The sequence below is a fragment of the Calypte anna genome, chromosome 1, assembly GCF_003957555.1.
Source record: "Calypte anna isolate BGI_N300 chromosome 1, bCalAnn1_v1.p, whole genome shotgun sequence".
Taxonomy (NCBI): domain Eukaryota; kingdom Metazoa; phylum Chordata; class Aves; order Apodiformes; family Trochilidae; genus Calypte; species Calypte anna.
Window position 1 is genome coordinate 1640941 of NC_044244.1, and position 20290 is coordinate 1661230.

A 20290-nucleotide genomic window follows, 5' to 3' on the forward strand; every position below is an offset into this window, starting at 1 on the left:
TCAGACATGTGGGGGGGGAAAAAAATCAACCTGGAAAGACAATAAAATTACAATAAAATGGAAAATCTGGACCTTGATGAATAAGAGTGGGAATTCATGACTTTCAGTTCTGTTCCACCAATTCCAACTCTTCAAAGAATTTACAACTGTTCAGTTGGATGCCCAGCCAGGATTTCCACACAAAAAGAACTTCATGTTGAGGTGTTAATGAAGTGATGTCTCCCAAAAAGCTTGGAAGGTATCAGATGAAAGAAGCTACAGAAATGCTGATGGGCCCAGTTCTGTTTAATATCTTTATCGACGACTTAGACGAAGGGATTGAGTCCATCATCAGCAAATTCGCAGATGACACCAAGCTGGGAGGAAGTGTGGACCAACTCGAAGGCAGGAGGGATCTGCAGAGGGACCTGGACAGACTGGAGAGTTGGGCTGATTCCAACGGGATGAGGTTCAACATTCCAAGGGCCGGGTCCTGCACTTTGGCCACAACAACCCCATGCAGCGCTACAGGCTGGGCACAGAGTGGCTGGAGAGCAGCCAGGCAGAAAGGGACCTGGGAGTCTACATTGACAAGAAACTGAACATGAGCCAGCAGTGTGCCCAGGTGGCCAAGAAGGCCAATGGCATCCTGGCCTGTATCAGGAACAGCGTGGCCAGCAGGTCCAGGGAGGTGATTCTTCCTCTGTACCCAGCACTGGTTAGGCCACACCTCGAGTACTGTGTCCAGTTCTGGGCCCCTCAGTTTAAGAAGGATGTAGAGGTCCTGGAACAGGTCCAAAGGAGGGCAACCAGGCTGGTGAAGGGACTCGAGCACAGGCCCTATGAGGAGAGGCTGAGAGAGCTGGGGCTGTTCAGCCTGAAGAAGAGGAGGCTCAGGGGAGACCTCATTGCTGCCTACAACTACCTGAAAGGAGGCTGTAGCGAGGTGGGAACTGGACTCTTTTCACAGACGACCTTCAACAAGACAAGAGGACACAGTCTTAAGTTGTGCCAGGGGAGGTTTAGGTTAGATATTAGAAAGAATTTCTTCACGGAGAGGGTGATTAGGCTATGGAATGGACTGCCCGGTGAGGTGGTAGATTCTCCGTCCCTGGAGACATTTAAAAAAAGACTGGATGTGGCACTCAGTGCCATGGTCTAGCAACTGCTCCGGTGGGTCAAGGGTTGGACTAGATGATCTCTGAGGTCCCTTCCAACCCGGCTAATTCTATGATTCTACGATTCTATGCTTGGGACCCAAAAATGATCAAAATCAAGGCAATTTTCCTTCCTGCAAAGATTATTTATGGGCATTCCGTGGATCTCTAACAAGTAGCAGAATTTAAAACCTAAACCATCAGGAATATTTCATTAAAAAGTTAACTCTGTTCATGACCTGGTGTCTGAAAACCATGTGCTTCCATGGGCTGAATTCCATGCAAAGCATCTTCCATGGTTCTACAAAGAGTTTTCTGTCACCATGAACCTTTGGGGCAGTGTGAAAACCCTGCAAGAGGTTGTGCAGCACACCTGATGTGACCAGAACAAAGAATCTGGTCTAGAAAACAGGAATAAATCAGGGTCCTGCACTGTAAAATCCATGAGCAGATTCAGCAGAATGGAAAAAAAGCAGCTTTTCAGTGAAGTAACTTTAAAATAAATATTAGATCTCTGCTCAGGAAACTGAAAAGAGGGTGATAGCTAAAATAAATATTTGAAATGTCACTCTTTGAAAGTATAAATGAAATTAAATAATTTGAAGATCTCTTTCTGTTATCCTCAGAGAGGACTGAAAGTCACCTCTGTGCTTCACCTGAAAAAAAATATAATTAAAATTTGCCACATTTTAAGTTGTACATCACAAAGTCATTGAACTGTCAAGGGTGGAAAAGACCTCCAAGATCACTGCATCCAAACATCAATATGCCCTCACCAAAAAAGAAATAAATATTAAAAAATTGTATGTACACACATATACCCATAGAGCATGTCCTGAAGTGCCTCATCTCCACAGTTTTTAAACACCTCCAGGGATGGTGATTCCACCACCTCCCTGGGCAGCCTTTTCCAGGTCCTCATTACTCTTTAAGTAAAGAATTTTTTCCTCATATCCAATCTACATCTTTCCTGATGAAACTTCAGGCCATTTCCTCTGGTCCTGTCGTCTTTCACTTAAGAGAAAACCCCAGCACCCATCTCCCCACAATAAGATCTCCTCTCAGCCTCTCTATAATAATGATGAAAAATTAAAACTTTTCCCTATGCTTGTTCCTCTGATTGCTCTACAAGGAAAATGGGGTCAAAACTGTCATTCTGAGCTTTCTAAAAAAACACAGAATGGTTGGAAATGGGTCTGAAAGATCATCCAGTTCCAACCCCCCTGCATGGGGACACCTTCCACCAGGTTGCTCAGAGTCCTGCTCCATCTGGCCATGAACACCTTGGGGGTTTTTCTAACAACAAATACAAAATACAGGAATCACCTCTTTTTTTTTTGGTTTTAACAAGAAACAGGTCTCCTGGTTTTCAACTGAAAGTTCTTAAAGCTTTGTGAAAGTAACCACAGCCATTCAACCAATCTTTTTCTGGGCCATAAAACTTTTAACTTGGATTTAAGCCCCCTCTAGGTTTTCATCCTTGGATTTCCCCAGTTACACACTGGGAAAACCCTCACTACTGTATTTTCTGAACAGCTTCCACAGACAGATCATAGAATCATAGAATGATAGAATCGGCTGGGTTGGAAGGGACCTCAGAGATCATCAAGTCCAACCCTTGATCCACTCCCACTGCAGTTCCCAGCCCATGGCACTCAGTGCCACATCCAGGCTCTTTTGAAATATCTCCAGACACGGAGAATCCACTACTTCCCTGGGCAGCCCATTCCAATGCCTGATCACCCTCTCCAGAAAGAAATTCTTTCTCATCTCCAACCTAAACCTCCCCTGGCACAACTTGAGACCCTGCCCTCTTGTCTTGCTGAGAGTTGCCTGGGAAAAGAGCCCAACCCCCCCCTGGCTCCAACCTCCTTTCAGGGAGTTGGAGAGAGTGATGAGGTCTCCCCTGAGCCTCCTCTTCTCCAGCCTCAACACCCCCAGCTCCCTCAGCCTCTCCTCAGAGGATCTGTGCTCCAGTCCCTTCCCCAGCCCAGTTGCCTCCTTTGGACCTGCTCCAGCACCTCAATCTCCTTCCTGAGAGGCTGAGGGGCCCAGAACTGGACACAGGACTCAAGCTGTGGCCTCCCCAGAGCTGAGCACAGGGGCAGAATCCCTTCCCTGGACCTGCTGGCCACGCTCTTCCTGAGCCAGCCCAGGATGCCATTGGCCTTCTTGGCCACCTGGGCACACTGCTGGCTCCTGTTCAGCTTCCTGGCAATCCAGACTCCCAGGTCCCTCTCTGTCTGGCTTCTCTCTTCCATTCACAAATGAGCTAAAACTATTTTGTTGGCTAGCTGAACATTATGCTGGTGGGAAGTAATTCATTCCCATGGAAATGAATTACCAGTTTTCAGCTGTTCAGCCCCAAATTCTTGCACATGTCAAAATCTCCGTGATCCTTCAGGTTGCATTTCATCAGCAGAAAAGGAGGAGCTGGAGAGATGTGAAATTTCTGACAGGTTGTTGATTTTCTGTATGGCTGAAGCATGTTTGAAAACTCAAGACTTGACTGATCTGCTGGAGCACAATCTCTGACAGACAATATAAAATCAATGCAACACATATTAAGAGGGTTGGGGTGGTTTTTTTTTTTGGTGTGGGAGAGTTTTTGTTTGTGTGGGAGGTGGGGTAAGGGGGGGGGGGGGGGGGGGAAGGATTGCTTTATTTTCTGTCATCAAAAATGAACAGCTTTACCTTAAGGTTTTTATAAACTGTCATCTTTAATCAGACACACAGAGTAAGGTTGTCAGTTCTCATAAAGCATCCGGGGAGGAGGGGGGGGAAAAAGGACAAAAAGTGAAACTGTTCCCCATCCTCTTCCCTGTGCATGTGTCCCATTTCTGCAATGGCCTCAGTCAGAACTAAACCTTTTCTTAGCAGTGTCACAACAAGAACGAGCTCCACTGAAATGTGTCTTTCTAATTCAGCACTTGCAGACTTTTATGAGAGCTTGTCAGAGGGAAAAGAGGTGGGATAAAGCCTGCAGGAAACATTCATTCCCCCTGCTGACAGATAGAAAGTACCAAATGTCAACAGCGAGGGAAGTCGTCAACAAAACGTCTTCTAAACACTCATTAAAGCAGGGGGAGGAAATAAAAAAATAAAAAAAAAAATAAAAATTCAGTGGGTGGGTGTCAAGTTGCTCCCTTAAGATTTCCCTTCGGGTCAATGGAAGCGAACAGCGAGCGTATGAAAAGTTGCAGGAAGCATCTGTCATGCCCAAGGATGAGTCCTAACAATCCCAAAATAAAGATGGGAATATTGAGCATCCTGGTGACTGGTGAGTACCAGCAGGAAAAGCAGGAGCCAGGCTCTCCAGGTTTGAGGCACCATCTCTCTGCCTCCCCCTCCAAACGGATTCTGCCTGCAGAAGGAAGATTTTGGGTAACTGAGATTTGGTTTCTCCCTCTTCTTGAAATTAAGGGATTTGTCAATGTAAGACTTTAAAAACTCACCAGTATTCATAAAATTGGGATAATTGTACTTTTAAGGGGTCACTGACTTTAAAATCATTTTTTTTTTTACTTAACCTCTTATCCCCTGCACATTATTCAACTGGAAATACAAACTCCAAGCAGCCAGTACTGTAAGTTCCCTCTCTTAGCTTGAGGCAGTTTTATTGATTTCTCTCAAATAACGTATTTCAAGTTTGATTTTAAAAGCAAAAGACATCAGCTTTCTTTATTCAGTTCTACCTGTGCCCAAATATTATTTAACATCTCCCAGATTTCCCTCAAATAAGGTATTTCAAGTTTGATTTTAAAAGCTAAAGACATCAGCTCTCCTTATTCAGTCCTACCTGTGCCCAAACATTATTTAACATCTTCCCTCTAACTCAGTAATAAATATACCCCTTAGGCTGATAAAATCCCATATATTTTTCTTAACATAACATGGTATCACTTAACATAATCTAAATGTATAAGTGGAACTAACAATAGTTTTCACACTCCTTTTGCTTCCTAAACACCACATTCCCCCATATGATCCAATATTAATTTTCTAGCACACAACCACTAGATATTACAACATATTTGAAAATCAAATTAGTTTATTCTTAGAGCTGTACAAATACTCTTTAAGAAGGGATTATCAGCATGGTACATAAGGTTTCTTAGATCTATACATAGTTTGGGATCACAGTTGGGAACTGCTCAGCTGCAGCAGCATCTGATGCTCACAAAGCCCAAAGGGCTTTGATACCCCAGAAGAACTGGGGACAACTTTGCCTTTCCCTCCCAAGATTTTCCAGATAAACAGAGGATTTAAATTCTACTTACAGTACCTTTTACCCTAACATAACCTGAATTACACAGAAGCTTCACACAATTATTCCCAAAGGCTGGGAAGATCACTGTACCTGTGTGTACATACAGATTCTATAGGTTGGGCACTTCCCTCCCAGTGGACTCTCAAATTTGACCTTCAGCAATTCAGAGCCTCAGCAGTTGGTAAGGAAGAAGCTGACATCAACACAAGTAAATTACTCTCCTCCTTGATTATCCCCCAAAGCATTTATTCTGGTTATTAAAAGAGCAATCACTCTTTTATTAACATCACCCCAACTGGAAGAAACAGGAAATTCCCCAATTGCTATCAGGGAAAAAGCTATTTTTTTAAAGTCACCAGGATCAGAATGATGACTCTAATAATGTAAATGGTAAATTTAAAATGTCAAATTGGTACCTGCTCTTCCCTGCCCCCCTGCTCAGCTCTGGTGAGGCCACAGCTTGAGTCCTGTGTCCCGTTCTGGGCCCCTCAGCCCCTCAGGAAGGAGATTGAGGTGCTGGAGCAGGTCCAAAGGAGGCAACTGGGCTGGTGAAGGGACTGGAGCACAGATCCTGTGAGGAGAGGCTGAGGGAGCTGGGGGTGTTCAGCCTAAAGAAGAGGAGGCTCAGGGGAGACCTCATCACTCTCTGCATCTCCCTGAAAGGAGGTTGGAGCCAGGGGGGGGATGGGCTCTTTTCCCAGGCAACTCTCAGCAAGACAAGAGGGCAGGGTCTCAAGTTGTGCCAGGGGAGGTTTAGGTTGGAGATGAGAAAGAATTTCTTTCTGGAGAGGGTGATCAGGCATTGGAATGGGCTGCCCAGGGAAGTAGTGGATTCTCCGTGTCTGGAGCTATTTCCAAAGAGCCTGGATGTGGCACTGAGTGCCATGGGCTGGGAACTGCAGTGGGAGTGGATCAAGGGTTGGACTTGATGATCTCTGAGGTCCCTTCCAACCCAGCCAATTCTATGATTCTGTGATTCTATGATTCTACTCTGATCAATCTGAAAGACCAAGAAGAAGCCAACCAGGCAGTGCCTTGGGTCATGCACACACCCGGATGTTAAACTTTTAGGCTTTGCATCCCAAACCACAAAACCACAACAGCAGAATCAAACCAGCACCTTTGCCTTTCCTTCTTCCCCTTTCTTTTTCTTTTTTTCTATTTTTTGGTTGGTTTTTCCTTCTTCCTCCACCTTTTCTTAGATTTTCCTATTTGTTGTTGTTGGGTTTTTTTCCTATTTCTTTTTGTTTGTTTTGTTGTTTGTTTGCTTTGTTTTTTCCTTCTTCCCCATCTTTTTTTAGGCTTTCCTTTTTTTTTCTTTTTTTTTTTTTTTTTTTCTTTTTTGTTTGTTTTTTTTCTGCTTTGTTTTTTCTTTCTTCCCCCACCTTTTTTTAGGTATTCTTTTTTTTAGGTTTTTCTTTTTTTTTCTTTTTTGTTTGTTTGTTTGCTTTGTTTTTCATTCTTCCCCACCTTTTTTTAGGTTTTCCTTTTTTCTTTTTCTGTTTGTTTATTTTTTCCTTCTTCCCCACCTTTTTTTAGGTTTTCCTTTTGTTTGTTTGTTTGTTTTGTCGTTTGTTAGCTTTGTTTTTCCCTTCTTCCCCCACCTTTCTTTAGGTTTTCCTTTCTTGTTGTTATTGTTGTTTTTTTTTTTGTTTTGTTTTTTTTTTTGTTTGTTTGTTTTTTCCTTCTTCCCCCTTTTTTAAGATTTTCCTTTTTCTTTTTTTAGGTGGTTTGTTGTTGTGGGTTTGGGTTTTTTTTGTTTTTTGGGGATTTTTTACTGTAATAAATCAACACTTTGCTTTTCCCTTTCTTACTCTCCAAGCTTGGAAACCAAATGCAGTGACAAGAAGATGCCTGAGATGTTGCAGTTCTTCTCACCTGGCAAAGAGGGAAATCCCCTGAGCCAGACACTGCCCCTTCAACAGCAAGGGTAAGGATGCTCCCAAGGCAATCCAGCCTCCCCATCCTACCCCTTCCCAAGGATACAACCTTGCTGAGAAGCCAGAGCTTCTTCCAACCCAATGAACACTGTTTCTTCCATCCTCCAACCCTTTTAATTGCTGCTTGATCTTAATGCCATGTGGCTGATGTTAATAAGTGGCCAAATAAACAACGTTCAACTTTGTCAGCATCAGAGCTGCTTTCATGCTTCCAAACCTCATCAGCTCCTCCATCTCCAGTCGCTCCTCTTAAAGCCTCAAGACTGCAGACATCTGTTCTTCAATTGTCTGGTAATAAACATACCCTAGCAAGCATCTGTAAAATGATTATTACCCTGAGGAGCCAAGTGCCTTTCAAATGCCAGCTGAAAAAAAAAAATAAACACCACCACCACCACCAAAAATATATATATATATCCCCACCAAACACATGTTACAACAGACATCATTCAGGATGTTCAATATTCCCAAAATGGTCCCAAATGTTTCCTTTCATCCAACTGGAGATGTTACTCCACAGCCCAGTGCCACCAGCCCTTCCAGAATCCAAGCAGTGAAGGATGAAGAAAGCAACTGGGCTCTTTTTTTGGTGACTTTTCTACTCTGACACCTCCCACAATATGTAATTAAGGCAAATCAGATGTGTATCACTCTTCAATTTGTAAGTGCAATTAGTTTTCAGGTGTAGTTAGTGAAATCTATTCCCAGGAATCATCTCTGCAAGAATACCCACTTGTCTTGGCAAAAAAAAATGTGCTGTTCATTTATTACGTGTGGGGTGGTGTCATTAAATCCTGGTAATTAATCTGGGGCTTGGTGTGTCTCAGTGGTCCTAGTGGAAATTAGGGACCTACATCCCAAATGGCATCCCAACACCTCACTTCCCAACTCCATTTCATCACTAGAAATGAATCTGAGGGAAGATTCTGAGAGCTGTTTGTGTGTTATTTGCCTCTCCTGCTGCCTCTGTTCTTTAAAAGGATCTGGACCAAAGCTCAACCTCAGTTTGTAAATAGTAAAACATCCACAAAATGGGTATATCTGATAGATAGTGGTACAAAGGAGACAAACTCAGACTGAGAAATATGAACATCCTGGTTACAACCCTTCACCTAAGATTACTGTGCTGAATTACACCTTAAAGCCATCACTTAATACCATATTTAGACTTGAAACCATCCAGCCTGTGCCTGCTGTCCTAGTTATCCAGGTAACTTAAGACATTGAGAAGCACCCAGCTTCCTCATAAACTCAGCTGTCACATCCTGGAACACCTCTGTATTTATGGGAATTTAAGGAGAAGAAGAAAAAAAACACAACCTCACAAAAACCTCACAAAACACAAAGCTCAACCTCAGTTTGTAAACAGTAAAACATCCCAACTCCATTTCATCACTAGAAATGAATCTGAGGGAAGATTCTGAGAGCTGTTTGAGTGTTATTTGCCTCTCCTGCTGCCTCTGTTCTTTAAAAGGATCTGGACCAAAGCTCAACCTCAGTGTGTAAATAGTAAAACATCCAAAAAATGGGTATCACAACCTAACACTCTGATAGATAATGGTACAAAAGAGACAAACTCAGACTGATAAATATGAACATCCAGGTTACAACTCTTCACCTAAGACTACTGTGCTGATTACACCTTAAAGCCACCCCTTAATACCATATTCAGACTTGAAACCATCAAGCCTGTGCCTGATGTCCCAGTGATCCAGGTAACTTAAGACTCTGAGAAGCACCCAGCTTCCTCATAAACTCAGCTATCACACCCTGGAACACCTCTGTATTTATGGGAATTTGAGGAGAAGAAGAAAAAAAACACAATCTCACAAAACACAAAGCTCAACCTCAGCTTGTAAACAGTAAAACATCCAAAAAATGGGTACCACAACCTACCACTGTGATAGATAATGATATAAAAGAGACAAACTGAGACTGATAAATATAAACATCCAGGTTACAACCCTTCACCTAAGATTACTGTGCTGAATTACACCTTAAAGCCATCACTTAATACCATATTCAGACTTGAAACCATCAAGCCTGTGCCTGCTGTCCCAGTGATCCAGGTAACTTAAGACTTTGAGAAGCACCCAGCTTCCTCATAAACTCAGCTATCACATCCTGGAACACCTCTGTATTTATGGGAATTTGAGGAGAAGAAGAAAAAACCCACAACCTTCTAACTAAAATATGGATTATTTAGAACTCAAAATAGGTCTCTTTTAAGCCTGTGCAAGGGACATTGATGGAAGAGGAAGAACCTTAACAAAAAATGGAAAATAAAGCACATGAAAACTTCTCACCTCTGCAGCAAAGACCTCCTGGAGAGCTTGGCATTAAAATAATAATGTCTAGAAAGAGTGACTAAACTTTAAACTCCAAGGTTAGATAAAATGATGTGCTGGGAATCAGTGCAAGTGTCAATATTTTAGCAAATCCACCACATTCAGCATTTTACAGCCACCCAGTGGGTAAAACCAATATGCTGGCAGGACAGGGTCATTGCTAGTGAATCCCTCCAGGAATAGAATTTTCTTTAGGAAATTATTTACAACAATAACAAACAAATAAAATAAAATAAAACACCCCAGTCCTATGGTCATCCCAGGTTCTCTGCATCCTGGGCATCAAGCACACACCAAAATTAAGAATCATGCATTAAAACTAATTAAGGGCTCACACTTTTACTCTGTTGATCATTAAAATCATATTTTAATTTTTTTTACTGTCTTCACCTCCAGACAAACTTGTCCCACCATGCAGCAAGAACAGGCTAAGCCAGGGCAAGAAATATTTCCCTTCTCTTCATGCAGTTATTGATGAACAACTCATGACAAGGAAGTTAAGATGCTGCAGATGGTTGGCATGAAAAAAGGGTTTGTAGACAGAGCCCTTCCTCTTGATGCATTTGTTTTTTATGAAGCAAATTATTTCTACTGTGTAGCTTGCAGGCTGGTAATGAAAGTGAAGTGTTTGGGAGAAGTGCTGCTTAAAGCTGAGCACTCTTGTTTGACTCAGATAGAAAGAAAACAGAAAGAAAAAAGAAAAAAAAAAAAAAAAAAAAAAGAAAAAAAAGGAAAAAAAAAAAAAAAAGAAAAGTGCTACTTAAAGCTGAACACTCCTGTTTGACTCAGATGGCAAAAAAAAAATAAGAGAAAAGAGAAAAAGAGAAAGAAAAAGAAAAAGAAAAAGGAAAAGAAAAAAGAAAAAGAAAAGGAAAAGAAAAAGAAAAAGAAAAAGAAAAAGAAAAAGAAAAAGAAAGAGAAAAAGAAAAAGAAAAAGAAAAAGAAAAGAAAAAGAAAAAGAAAAAGAAAAAGAAAAAGAAAAAGAAAAAGAAAAAGAAAAAGAAAAAGAAAAAGAAAAAGAAAAAGAAAAAGAAAAAGAAAAGAAAAGAAAAAGAAAAAGAAAAAGAAAAAGAAAAGGAAAAAGAAAAGGAAAAAGAAAAGAAAAAGAAAAGGAAAAAGAAAAAGAAAAAGAAAAAGAAAAGAAAAAGAAAAAGAAAAAGAAAAAGAAGAAAAGGAGAAAAAGAAAAGAAAAGAAAAAGAAAAAGAAAAAGAAAAAGAAAAGAAAAAGAAAAAAGAAAAAGAAAAAGTAAAAGAAAAAAGTAAAAGTAAAAGAAAAAGAAAAGAAAAAGAAAAAGGAAAAGAAAAGTAAAAGAAAAAAGTAAAAGAAAAAGAAAAAAAAAAGAAAAAGAAAAAGAAAAAGAAAAGAAAAAGAAAAAGAAAAGAAAAAGAAAAAGAAAAAGAAAAAGAAAAAGAAAAGGAAAAGGAAAAGAAAAAGGAAAGAAAAAGAAAAGAAAAAGGAAAAGAAAGGAAAAGAAAAGAAAAAGAAAAAGAAAAAGAAAAAGAAAAGAAAAAGAAAAGAAAAAGAAAAAGAAAAAGAAAAAGAAAAAGAAAAAGAAAAAGAAAAGAAAAAGAAAAGAAAAAGAAAAAGAAAAAGAAAAGTAAAGAAAAAGTAAAAGAAAAAGAAAAAAAAAAGAAAAAGAAAAAGAAAAGAAAAAGAAAAAGAAAAGAAAAAGAAAAAGAAAAAGAAAAAGTAAAAGAAAAAAGTAAAAGTAAAAGAATAAAGAAAAGAAAAAGAAAAAGAAAAAGAAAAAGAAAAAAAAAGAAAAAGAAAAGAAAAAGAAAAAGAAAAAGAAAAGAAAAAGAAAAAGAAAAAGAAAAAGAAAAAGAAAAAGAAAAAGAAAAAGGAAAAGAAAAGAAAAAGAAAAAGGAAAAGAAAAAGGAAAAGAAAAAGGAAAAGGAAAAATGAAAGGTGTGTGTGTGAAACTAAGCAGGAAAGCAAAGAGGAAAAAAAATCAAAAGTATTTGCACCAGTTTCTAAATCAATATGAATTATATCATCAATAAAAATAGGGGCATCACCACCCTTCTCTGTGCTTGAAAGAATCCTGGAAGTTCATTAGAGATGAATCTGTATCATGGTAGGCACTGAGTAGCATTTTGCATCTTAACCATTGCCCACTTTTTTTCCTACTAAAATGGCTGAAATCTATAAATTGTGCTCAAGAAACTTATTATCTTAAGCCAGTTTTTCCATCTTTAAAAGAGAGAGGTTGAAAGAAAATGTGCTTTTGAAGTTATTAGTTTTATCATGGACATTTGGAGATAAATCAAGAGTGTACAATGCAGGCAAGCACTTTTTCAAGGAAAGGTCTGAAAACACAGAACAAATGTCAATATATCCTCACAATTGGAATGATTATTCCAATACCTAGTGTTGTGGCATCAAAAATTACAATTTTGGAGGAGTTTCTGTGCTTTCCCTTTGCATTTTTAAGTCCTGACAAGTCACAAATGGTCCCAGTTCTCAGCTACCAAGACAATTTCTCAGAATATTCCTTTATCTGGGGATCAGATTCCAACTACTTATTCCACAACAACCCCATGCAGCGCTACAGGCTGGGCACAGAGTGGCTGGAGAGCAGCCAGGCAGAAAGGGACCTGGGAGTCTGCATTGACAAGAAACTGAACATGAGCCAGCAGTGTGCCCAGGTGGCCAAGAAGGCCAATGGCATCCTGGCCTGTATCAAAAACAGCGTCACCAGCAGGTCCAGGGAGGTGATTCTGCCCCTGTACTCAGCGCTGGTTAGGCCACACCTCGAGTACTGTGTCCAGTTCTGGGCCCCTCAGTTTAAGAAGGATGTAGAGGTCCTGGAACAGGTCCAAAGGAGGGCAACCAGGCTGGTGAAGGGACTCGAGCACAGGCCCTATGAGGAGAGGCTGAGAGAGCTGGGGCTGTTCAGCCTGAAGAAGAGGAGGCTCAGGGGAGACCTCATTGCTGTCTACAACTCCCTGAAAGGAGGCTGTAGCGAGGTGGGAACTGGACTCTTTTCACAGACGACCTTCAACAAGACAAGAGGACACAGTCTTAAGTTGTGCCAGGGGAGGTTTAGGTTAGATATTAGAAAGAATTTCTTCAGGGAGAGGGTGATTAGGCTATGGAATGGACTGCCCGGTGAGGTGGTAGATTCTCCGTCCCTGGAGACATTTAAAAAAAGACTGGATGTGGCACTCAGTGCCATGGTCTAGCAACTGCTCCGGTGGGTCAAGGGTTGGACTCAATGATCTCTGAGGTCCCTTCCAACCCGGCTAATTCTATGATTCTATGATTCTATGATTATTAATATTTTATTATTGCTTGTTTTCAATGCCAAAGAACCACGTCCTGTTGCCTAAGTGACTGATGAGAGTGAATAATACAGAGCCAGGGAGGGAAATGCTCTCTAAAGATGCTTGCACTGAATAGGAAAGGACACACCTGAGGCTGGAAATAAACCTTGCAAGGAGAAAGTAGAGGTGGAAGATTGACACCAAACAACATATCATTTAATTCTGGCAAAACTCAGAAGGCAAACTGTTAAGATTGCCAAGTAAAAAGAACAAATTTAAAGTATCAGAGGTGAGTGACTTGGGGAGAAGAGGTTTATTATAGACTTGCTCTGTTTTGAAGTTTCAGCAGTCCTTGATGAGCTGTGAATTTGTCAGATGTTAGTAATTGGCACAGCATCTTTAGAGCAGGCATTTAATTTGCAGTCCATGGACCCTATTTGGTTTATCAAAGAATGAACTTACCTTGCAGTTCATCAAAGGCTCCTGCTGACTTTTTTAATCAGCATAATGGACACTCAGCAATAAACAAGTTTTGTGACAGGCTGCAACCAAACTTTTCCCAACTTGGGTCACTAATAAATTACATTTGTTCCATGACAAGGGTCAGCCAGGCACTCAGTCCCACTTGGTATGCTAGTTAATTTTGGAAAAAGATTAAAGAGCACCAGCAACAAGCTCAACCACTGATTACTTTTTATCCCTGGGCACATCAACCACTTCACAGCAAGCTCCTTGCTGGGGGATGTTGTCTCAGAAGTGGGGATGTGCCCAGGAAGAAGGGAAGTTGATTCTACTTTGATTTTTTTTTTTTTTTTTTTTCATCTTTTGAATGGTGTAGGAAAGTTTTCCTTACCTGAGGAGGGGATGAAAGATGATGGTAATGTTCCTGGCTCCTGGCTTGCAGACAAACTTGGATCCACCACCTTCAATTAAGTTATCATCTGGTCCTCCTGGAAAAATAACAGGAGAATAATTCTCTAAGAGGTCTGAACATCCCTTGATTTTTAGGTAGTGAAAATTAAATATTGAGGTCTGTCTGTAAATGCTTGATTCCTGGGGAAAGGTCAGTGGTTAAAGTGAAAATAGACCCTTTGTAGCCTTTTTCTGCTCAGAAAAAGCACTCCTAAGGCAAGAGTCACAACACAAACAGCATTTATCAATCATTTCAATGACTGGAAGCCCAAGTCTCCCATCACTCTGAGCCCAGTTTCAACCACAGAAGAGTTTCCCACACTCATCAGCTGAATATTTATCAGCTGGGATGAAGGTCAAGGCACTGGAGGTGCTGACCAGGTCTCCTGTCCAAGGCATATTTTGAAGCACACAATGTTTGGGAAGGGTTTTAAGAGCAGCACTTCATAGAATCATAGAATTGGCTAGGTTGGAAGGGACCTCAGAGATCATCAAGTCCAACCCTTGATCCACTCCCACTGCAGTTCCCAGCCCATGGCACTCAGTGCCACATCCAGGCTCTTTGGAAAGATCTCCAGACACGGAGAATCCACTACTTCCCTGGGCAGCCCATTCCAATGCCTGATCACCCTCTCCAGAAAGAAATTCTTTCTCATCTCCAACCTAAACCTCCCCTGGCACAACTTGAGACCCTGCCCTCTTGTCTTGCTGAGAGTTGCCTGGGAAAAGAGCCCAACCCCCCCCTGGCTCCAACCTCCTTTCAGGGAGTTGGAGAGAGTGATGAGGTCTCCCCTGAGCCTCCTCTTCTCCAGCCTCAACACCCCCAGCTCCCTCAGCCTCTCCTCAGAGGATCTGTGCTCCAGTCCCTTCACCAGCCCAGTTGCCCTCCTGTTCCTCCAGCTGATGAAGCCACCATTCAATCCCTTGGAAGTTTCCTTGATTTTGGTTGTCAGTAACATGATATTTTAACTTATTACATATATGTGTAATGTCTCAGAGGTCCATGTCCTACCCTGAGTCCTCTCATTCCCAGCAGAAGTCTCATTTTGCTTCAGTTTGTCACTGACCACCACGCTCTCAGCTAGGGGAAAAATAAAATACAAACTCAGAGAATGCCATTTATTGGCATTTATCCCTCAGGCCCAGGCTGTGGGACTTCAAGGGGGGTGAAACACCCAACTCTGTGTCATTACAGCCCAATCAGAGGCACTGAAAACTGCAAATGAGGATGCTGAGACAGAAGAAAAGAGCAAATCTCAATTTCCTGAGACCTTTGCCCTTCCTGATGGCCACAAAATCCACTTGAGACCCTTCCAGAAGAAAATCTTGTTAGGAGGACTCTGCACAGAAGCAAAGGATGGCAGCAGAAAAATACCTGTTCTGAATTTAGCAGCAATTTAGCACATAATCCCCTGTATTTTGCTCATCCTCCTTTGTTACAAAGCCCAGACCATCATCTTACTGAGATACTGATCAGTATCTCGGTGCAGTGCAGTTTTGCACTAAAAAACTCCAATAAACCCCAACTATGAAGTTGGGCAAAGTCTGTGTATCCCAAACATCATCAAGTCCTTTTCATTTTGCATGTCAATTCTCCTTAATGATGGAATAATAATAAATACAGAACCTAATCACATTATTAAGATAACTTTATAGGCAGGAAAATTACAAAGTACTTGAAATCAAAACACCAGCAACAGATTATTGAATTTTTTGACCCTGACATCTGTCTGCCTTGAAATGGGAGAGAAAATGTTTCCAAATTGGAAAGGGCAAGAGGAGGAACACAACCAGTGAGGGACTTGGATCTTCTTTACAAAGGCAAGTTTATGGTTTTTAGGCCATTATCTGCAAGCAATCCACAAAACAAAAACCAAAAAACAACCCCAAACAAACAACAAAAAAAAGCTCTTTAATGATGGAGTCAATTGACCATCCTGTTAGCAACCTCACAGCAAGGTCCAAGGACCAAAACTCCAGTTTTTCCACATCCTAAAGGGTCCCTCCAATTTTGTGCAAGAATTCACAGCACTGGTGTAGATTCCAAGATGCTGTTTGAGTGCAACAGAGAAAGAGATAATGAATTAATTTCCCTCTGGAGTAGGAAATCCATGCATGGATATCTTCAGTCAGAGTATTTCCACAAATGGACTCAGCTTCCCAAATGCATTTTTAGGCCACGGAGCTTCTTGATAAATTCTACATTAACATAAAGACTCATTAAACACACAGAATCACAGAATCATAGAATTGGCTGGGTTGTAAGGGACCTCAGAGATCATCAAGTCCAACCCTTGATCCACTCCCACTGCAGTTCCCAGCCCATGGCACTCAGTGCCACATCCAGGCTCTTTGGAAATAGCTCCAGACACGGAGAATCCACTACTTCCCTGGGCAGCCCATTCCAATGCCTGATCACCCTCTCCAGAAAGAAATTCTTTCTCATCTCCAACCTAAACCTCCCCTGGCACAACTTGAGACCCTGCCCTCTTGTCTTGCTGAGAGTTGCCTGGGAAAAGAGCCCAACCCCCCCCTGGCTCCAACCTCCTTTCAGGGAGTTGGAGAGAGTGATGAGGTCTCCCCTGAGCCTCCTCTTCTCCAGCCTCAACACCCACAGCTCCCTCAGCCTCTCCTCAGAGGATCTGTGCTCCAGTCCCTTCCCCAGCCCAGTTGCCTCCTTTGGACCTGCTCCAGCACCTCAATCTCCTTCCTGAGGGGCTGAGGGGCCCAGAACTGGACACAGGACTCAAGCTGTGGCCTCCCCAGAGCTGAGCACAGGGGCAGAATCCCTTCCCTGGACCTGCTGGCCACGCTCTTCCTGAGCCAGCCCAGGATGCCATTGGCCTTCTTGGCCACCTGGGCACACTGCTGGCTCCTCTTCAGCTTCCTGGCAATCCAGACTCCCAGGTCCCTTTCTGCCACTCTGTGCCCAGCCTGGAGCTCCCCATGGGGTTGTTGTGGCCAGCTGAAAACAGAGTTTATAAAACTTCCCTGACTGCAATTTGAAAGACAGAGCTTTTCAAAGAAAAACAAAAAGTTCTATATTTAACTTCGCATTTTAAAAAGGTAACTTGCACCAGGTAACAGCTTAATGGTAAGGGAAAAAAAAAAAAAAAGAAAAAAAAGAAAAAGAGGCATAACTTCTAAGAAAATAAAATTATTCATTTCCCCTATTAATGTCAGCCCCTGCCATTTCCAGTGGGCTCTGTGTCTTAACTGACTTATTGAAAAATTCATCCAAGCATCCAAGCTACTGAGGCATGAACTGGGAAATAGAGGCTCAGCTTAAGAAAAGGGTGTTCTTCTTTTTACATCAAGTCACCCTGCACTAATCAATATTATTGACTGGGATGAACTCCAGAGCAAAGGAATAAAACAATCTGTCTTACCTGCTGGGGCATATTATGTGAGATTTGAGAACACCAGCACAGGGAGAAAAAATCTGCTTTTACATCTTCTTGCTCTTAGCTTGCAATTAATAATAATGAATGCTCTACATCTAGGTTGAATCTAGGAGAGATTTGTTTCTATTTTAATATTTTGCCTTGAAAAATCCCCCAGGATGTAAATCTTCCTCCTTGTACATACCAACAACAAACAACAAACCAGTTCTCCACCAGTTCTTGCTGATGCTCAGTGTGAGGGTTCAGACCCAGATGGTTCCAACCAGGGCTGAGCTCCATCCCTAGGGGACAGAGGAGAAAATCCACACACAAAGCCCCCCCCCCGGCTCATAAATTAAGTTTTCATCCCTCAATTACAATAACAGACAAAACCAGACTCAACGTGGTAAGAAAAAAATACAATCAGAGAATCATAGAATTGGCTGGGTTGGAAGGGACCTCAGAGATCATCAAGTCCAACCCTTGATCCACTCCCACTGCAGTTCCCAGCCCATGGCACTCAGTGCCACATCCAGGCTCTTTGGAAATATCTCCAGACACGGAGAATCCACTACTTCCCTGGGCAGCCCATTCCAATGCCTGATCACCCTCTCCAGAAAGAAATTCTTTCGAATCTCCAACCTAAACCTCCCCTGGCACAACTTGAGACCCTGCCCTCTTGTCTTGCTGAGAGTTGCCTGGGAAAAGAGCCCAACCCCCCCCTGGCTCCAACCTCCTTTCAGGGAGTTGCAGAGAGTGATGAGGTCTCCCCTGAGCCTCCTCTTCTCCAGCCTCAACACCCCCAGCTCCCTCAGCCTCTCCTCACAGGATCTGTGCTCCAGTCCCTTCCCCAGCCCAGTTGCCTCCTTTGGACCTGCTCCAGCACCTCAATCTCCTTCCTGAGGGGCTGAGGGGCCCAGAACTGGACACAGGACTCAAGCTGTGGCCTCCCCAGAGCTGAGCACAGGGGCAGAATCCCTTCCCTGGACCTGCTGGCCACGCTCTTCCTGAGCCAGCCCAGGATGCCATTGGCCTTCTTGGCCACCTGGGCACACTGCTGGCTCCTCTTCAGCTTCCTGGCAATCCAGACTCCCAGGTCCCTTTCTGCCACTCTGTGCCCAGCCTGGAGCTCCCCATGGGGTTGTTGTGGCCAAAGTGCAGGACCCTGCACTTGGAATGTTGAACCTCATCCCATTGGAAACCAGTGGAGCTTCCAGCAGCTTCTTCCAGGAGCCCTTATCCCCCCCCCCCCAGCTTCCAAAAGCCCCACAGCCAACACTGCTCCTCTTACCTTTGCCTTCACCTCTAGGATTATGATTCCAAGGACCAAGAACTAAATCACCACTAAATCACCAGCACAGCTCCAGCCCAGAAAATCAAATGCCGTCATTTACCAGAATTCACACCACAGCAGTTTTGGTACAAGAGATGTTGAAAAAAAAGCCCCAAATGAAGCAAGACAGAGCTGATGATGCCTGGGACCCCCTGATCAGGACTCTGCCTGATTACACCAAGCTCTGAAATGTGAATTTCCATTAAATGGGATATCCAGATGCTGGAGAGCTAACAGGTATTTCCATAAAAAAAAATTTAAAAAGCACCATGAGCATCCCTTCCTCCTTATTGATTCAAAAGCAGCCTCAAGTTGTACCAGGAAAGGTTTAGGTTGGATATTAGGAATAATTTCTTCAGCAAAAAGGTTGCTAGACACAGGCAGTGGTGGAGTCCCCATCCTAGAGATGTGGGGCTGAGGGCCATGGGGTTGTGGTGACCTTGGCAGTGTTGGGATAACACTTGGACTTGATGGTCTTAAAAGGTCTTTTCCAAGGAAAACTTTGAGGTTTTCCTCAAAGGTGAATTCACCCAAGAAAGCAACACCAGACAGGTCCAGAGGAAACAGGGAGGAGATGAAAGAAGAGTGGAAAAATTCCAATTATTTTGGGGTTTTTTTCCTCCTGATGAAGATGAAGAGCCAAGCACACAAATCCTGCTGAGCTGTCCAGACTGGATGCCTCCAAGAGGCAAAATCCAAGAGAAGAAAACTATCCATCTCATTAGGGAAAAAAAACAAATCCTCATTCCCAGTGAGCAGTGAAGAGTTTCAGCTGGACACAAGTGCGCAGCTTTATTGCCATGACAGCTCCCTGGAAGCACTGACTGTAAGCAGGGAATCCCCATCCCTGCTCCCTGATGTACAACATCCTGATGGACACAGAATCCCAATCACCATCTGGCCCCAGCATCCATCAGCAATGCCTTGCTACAGCAATCTTTCATTTCAGTGGCAGGGTTGAGTTTTTTTATTTTATATATATTGTCCTGGTTTGGGCCAGGAGAAAGGGGATTTTCTGTCTTGTGCTTTTGCTTTCAGCTCAGTCTCTTGTCAGGAGCTGCACTTGCTGAAATTCACAGCAAGTTTCTCAGGCAGTGTCTGCTGCTGGGACTGATCCCACTCCATGGTTAGAGTTACTGCTGGAGAATGGGCTGCAGAGACAAGGACACTGCTCAGCTCTGAGCAACATTTGGCCCTCCAAAAGGAGAAAAGGAGTCAAGAGGTCCCACCTGAAACCCTCCTGTGGGGAGGAACAGACAAGATAGATGACCAGAATGGACCAAACAGAGGATTCCATCCCATACACCTCATCCTCAGGAGAAATTGGAGGAATCACCAGGCTCAAACCCCTTCCTGCTTCCCCTTCTTCCCCTCTCCCTCTTTGCTTCAGCATCCTGGGAGGATTCCATCCCTTCCTCTGCCTCTGCTCCTGATCCATCCCAGCCTGAATCTCTGTGTTCCTGCCTCCAGCTCCCAACTGCTCCTGACCCCAGGATTCCAGCCTGGACTTTCCCAGGGCTGCCCTGCAGCCTCAGTGGGGATGGGAGAGTTCTTGGGGGAAAGGGGGGAGTGGCCTGGGACCAATTTTCCTGTAGATTTGTATAGATTGAGTCATTTTTCCTGTTTATCATTACTGTTTCATTAAAGCTGTGTAGTTTAGTTCCCAACCCATCAGTCTCTCTCCCTTATTCTCTCTCCTTT

At 42.7% G+C, this 20290-nt stretch overlaps 1 protein-coding gene across 2 annotated transcripts in view; it reads right to left on the reverse strand.

Annotated features, from left to right (window-relative positions):
• Positions 1 to 20290, reverse strand: part of EXOC4 (exocyst complex component 4) — a 445477-nt gene that overhangs the window by 190815 nt on the left and 234372 nt on the right. For both annotated transcript variants that reach the window (XM_030457542.1, XM_030457550.1), the window contains one exon: positions 13815 to 13911. In XM_030457542.1, the coding sequence (XP_030313402.1) occupies positions 13815 to 13911 (97 nt within the window). The remainder of the gene's footprint in view (positions 1 to 13814; positions 13912 to 20290) is intronic.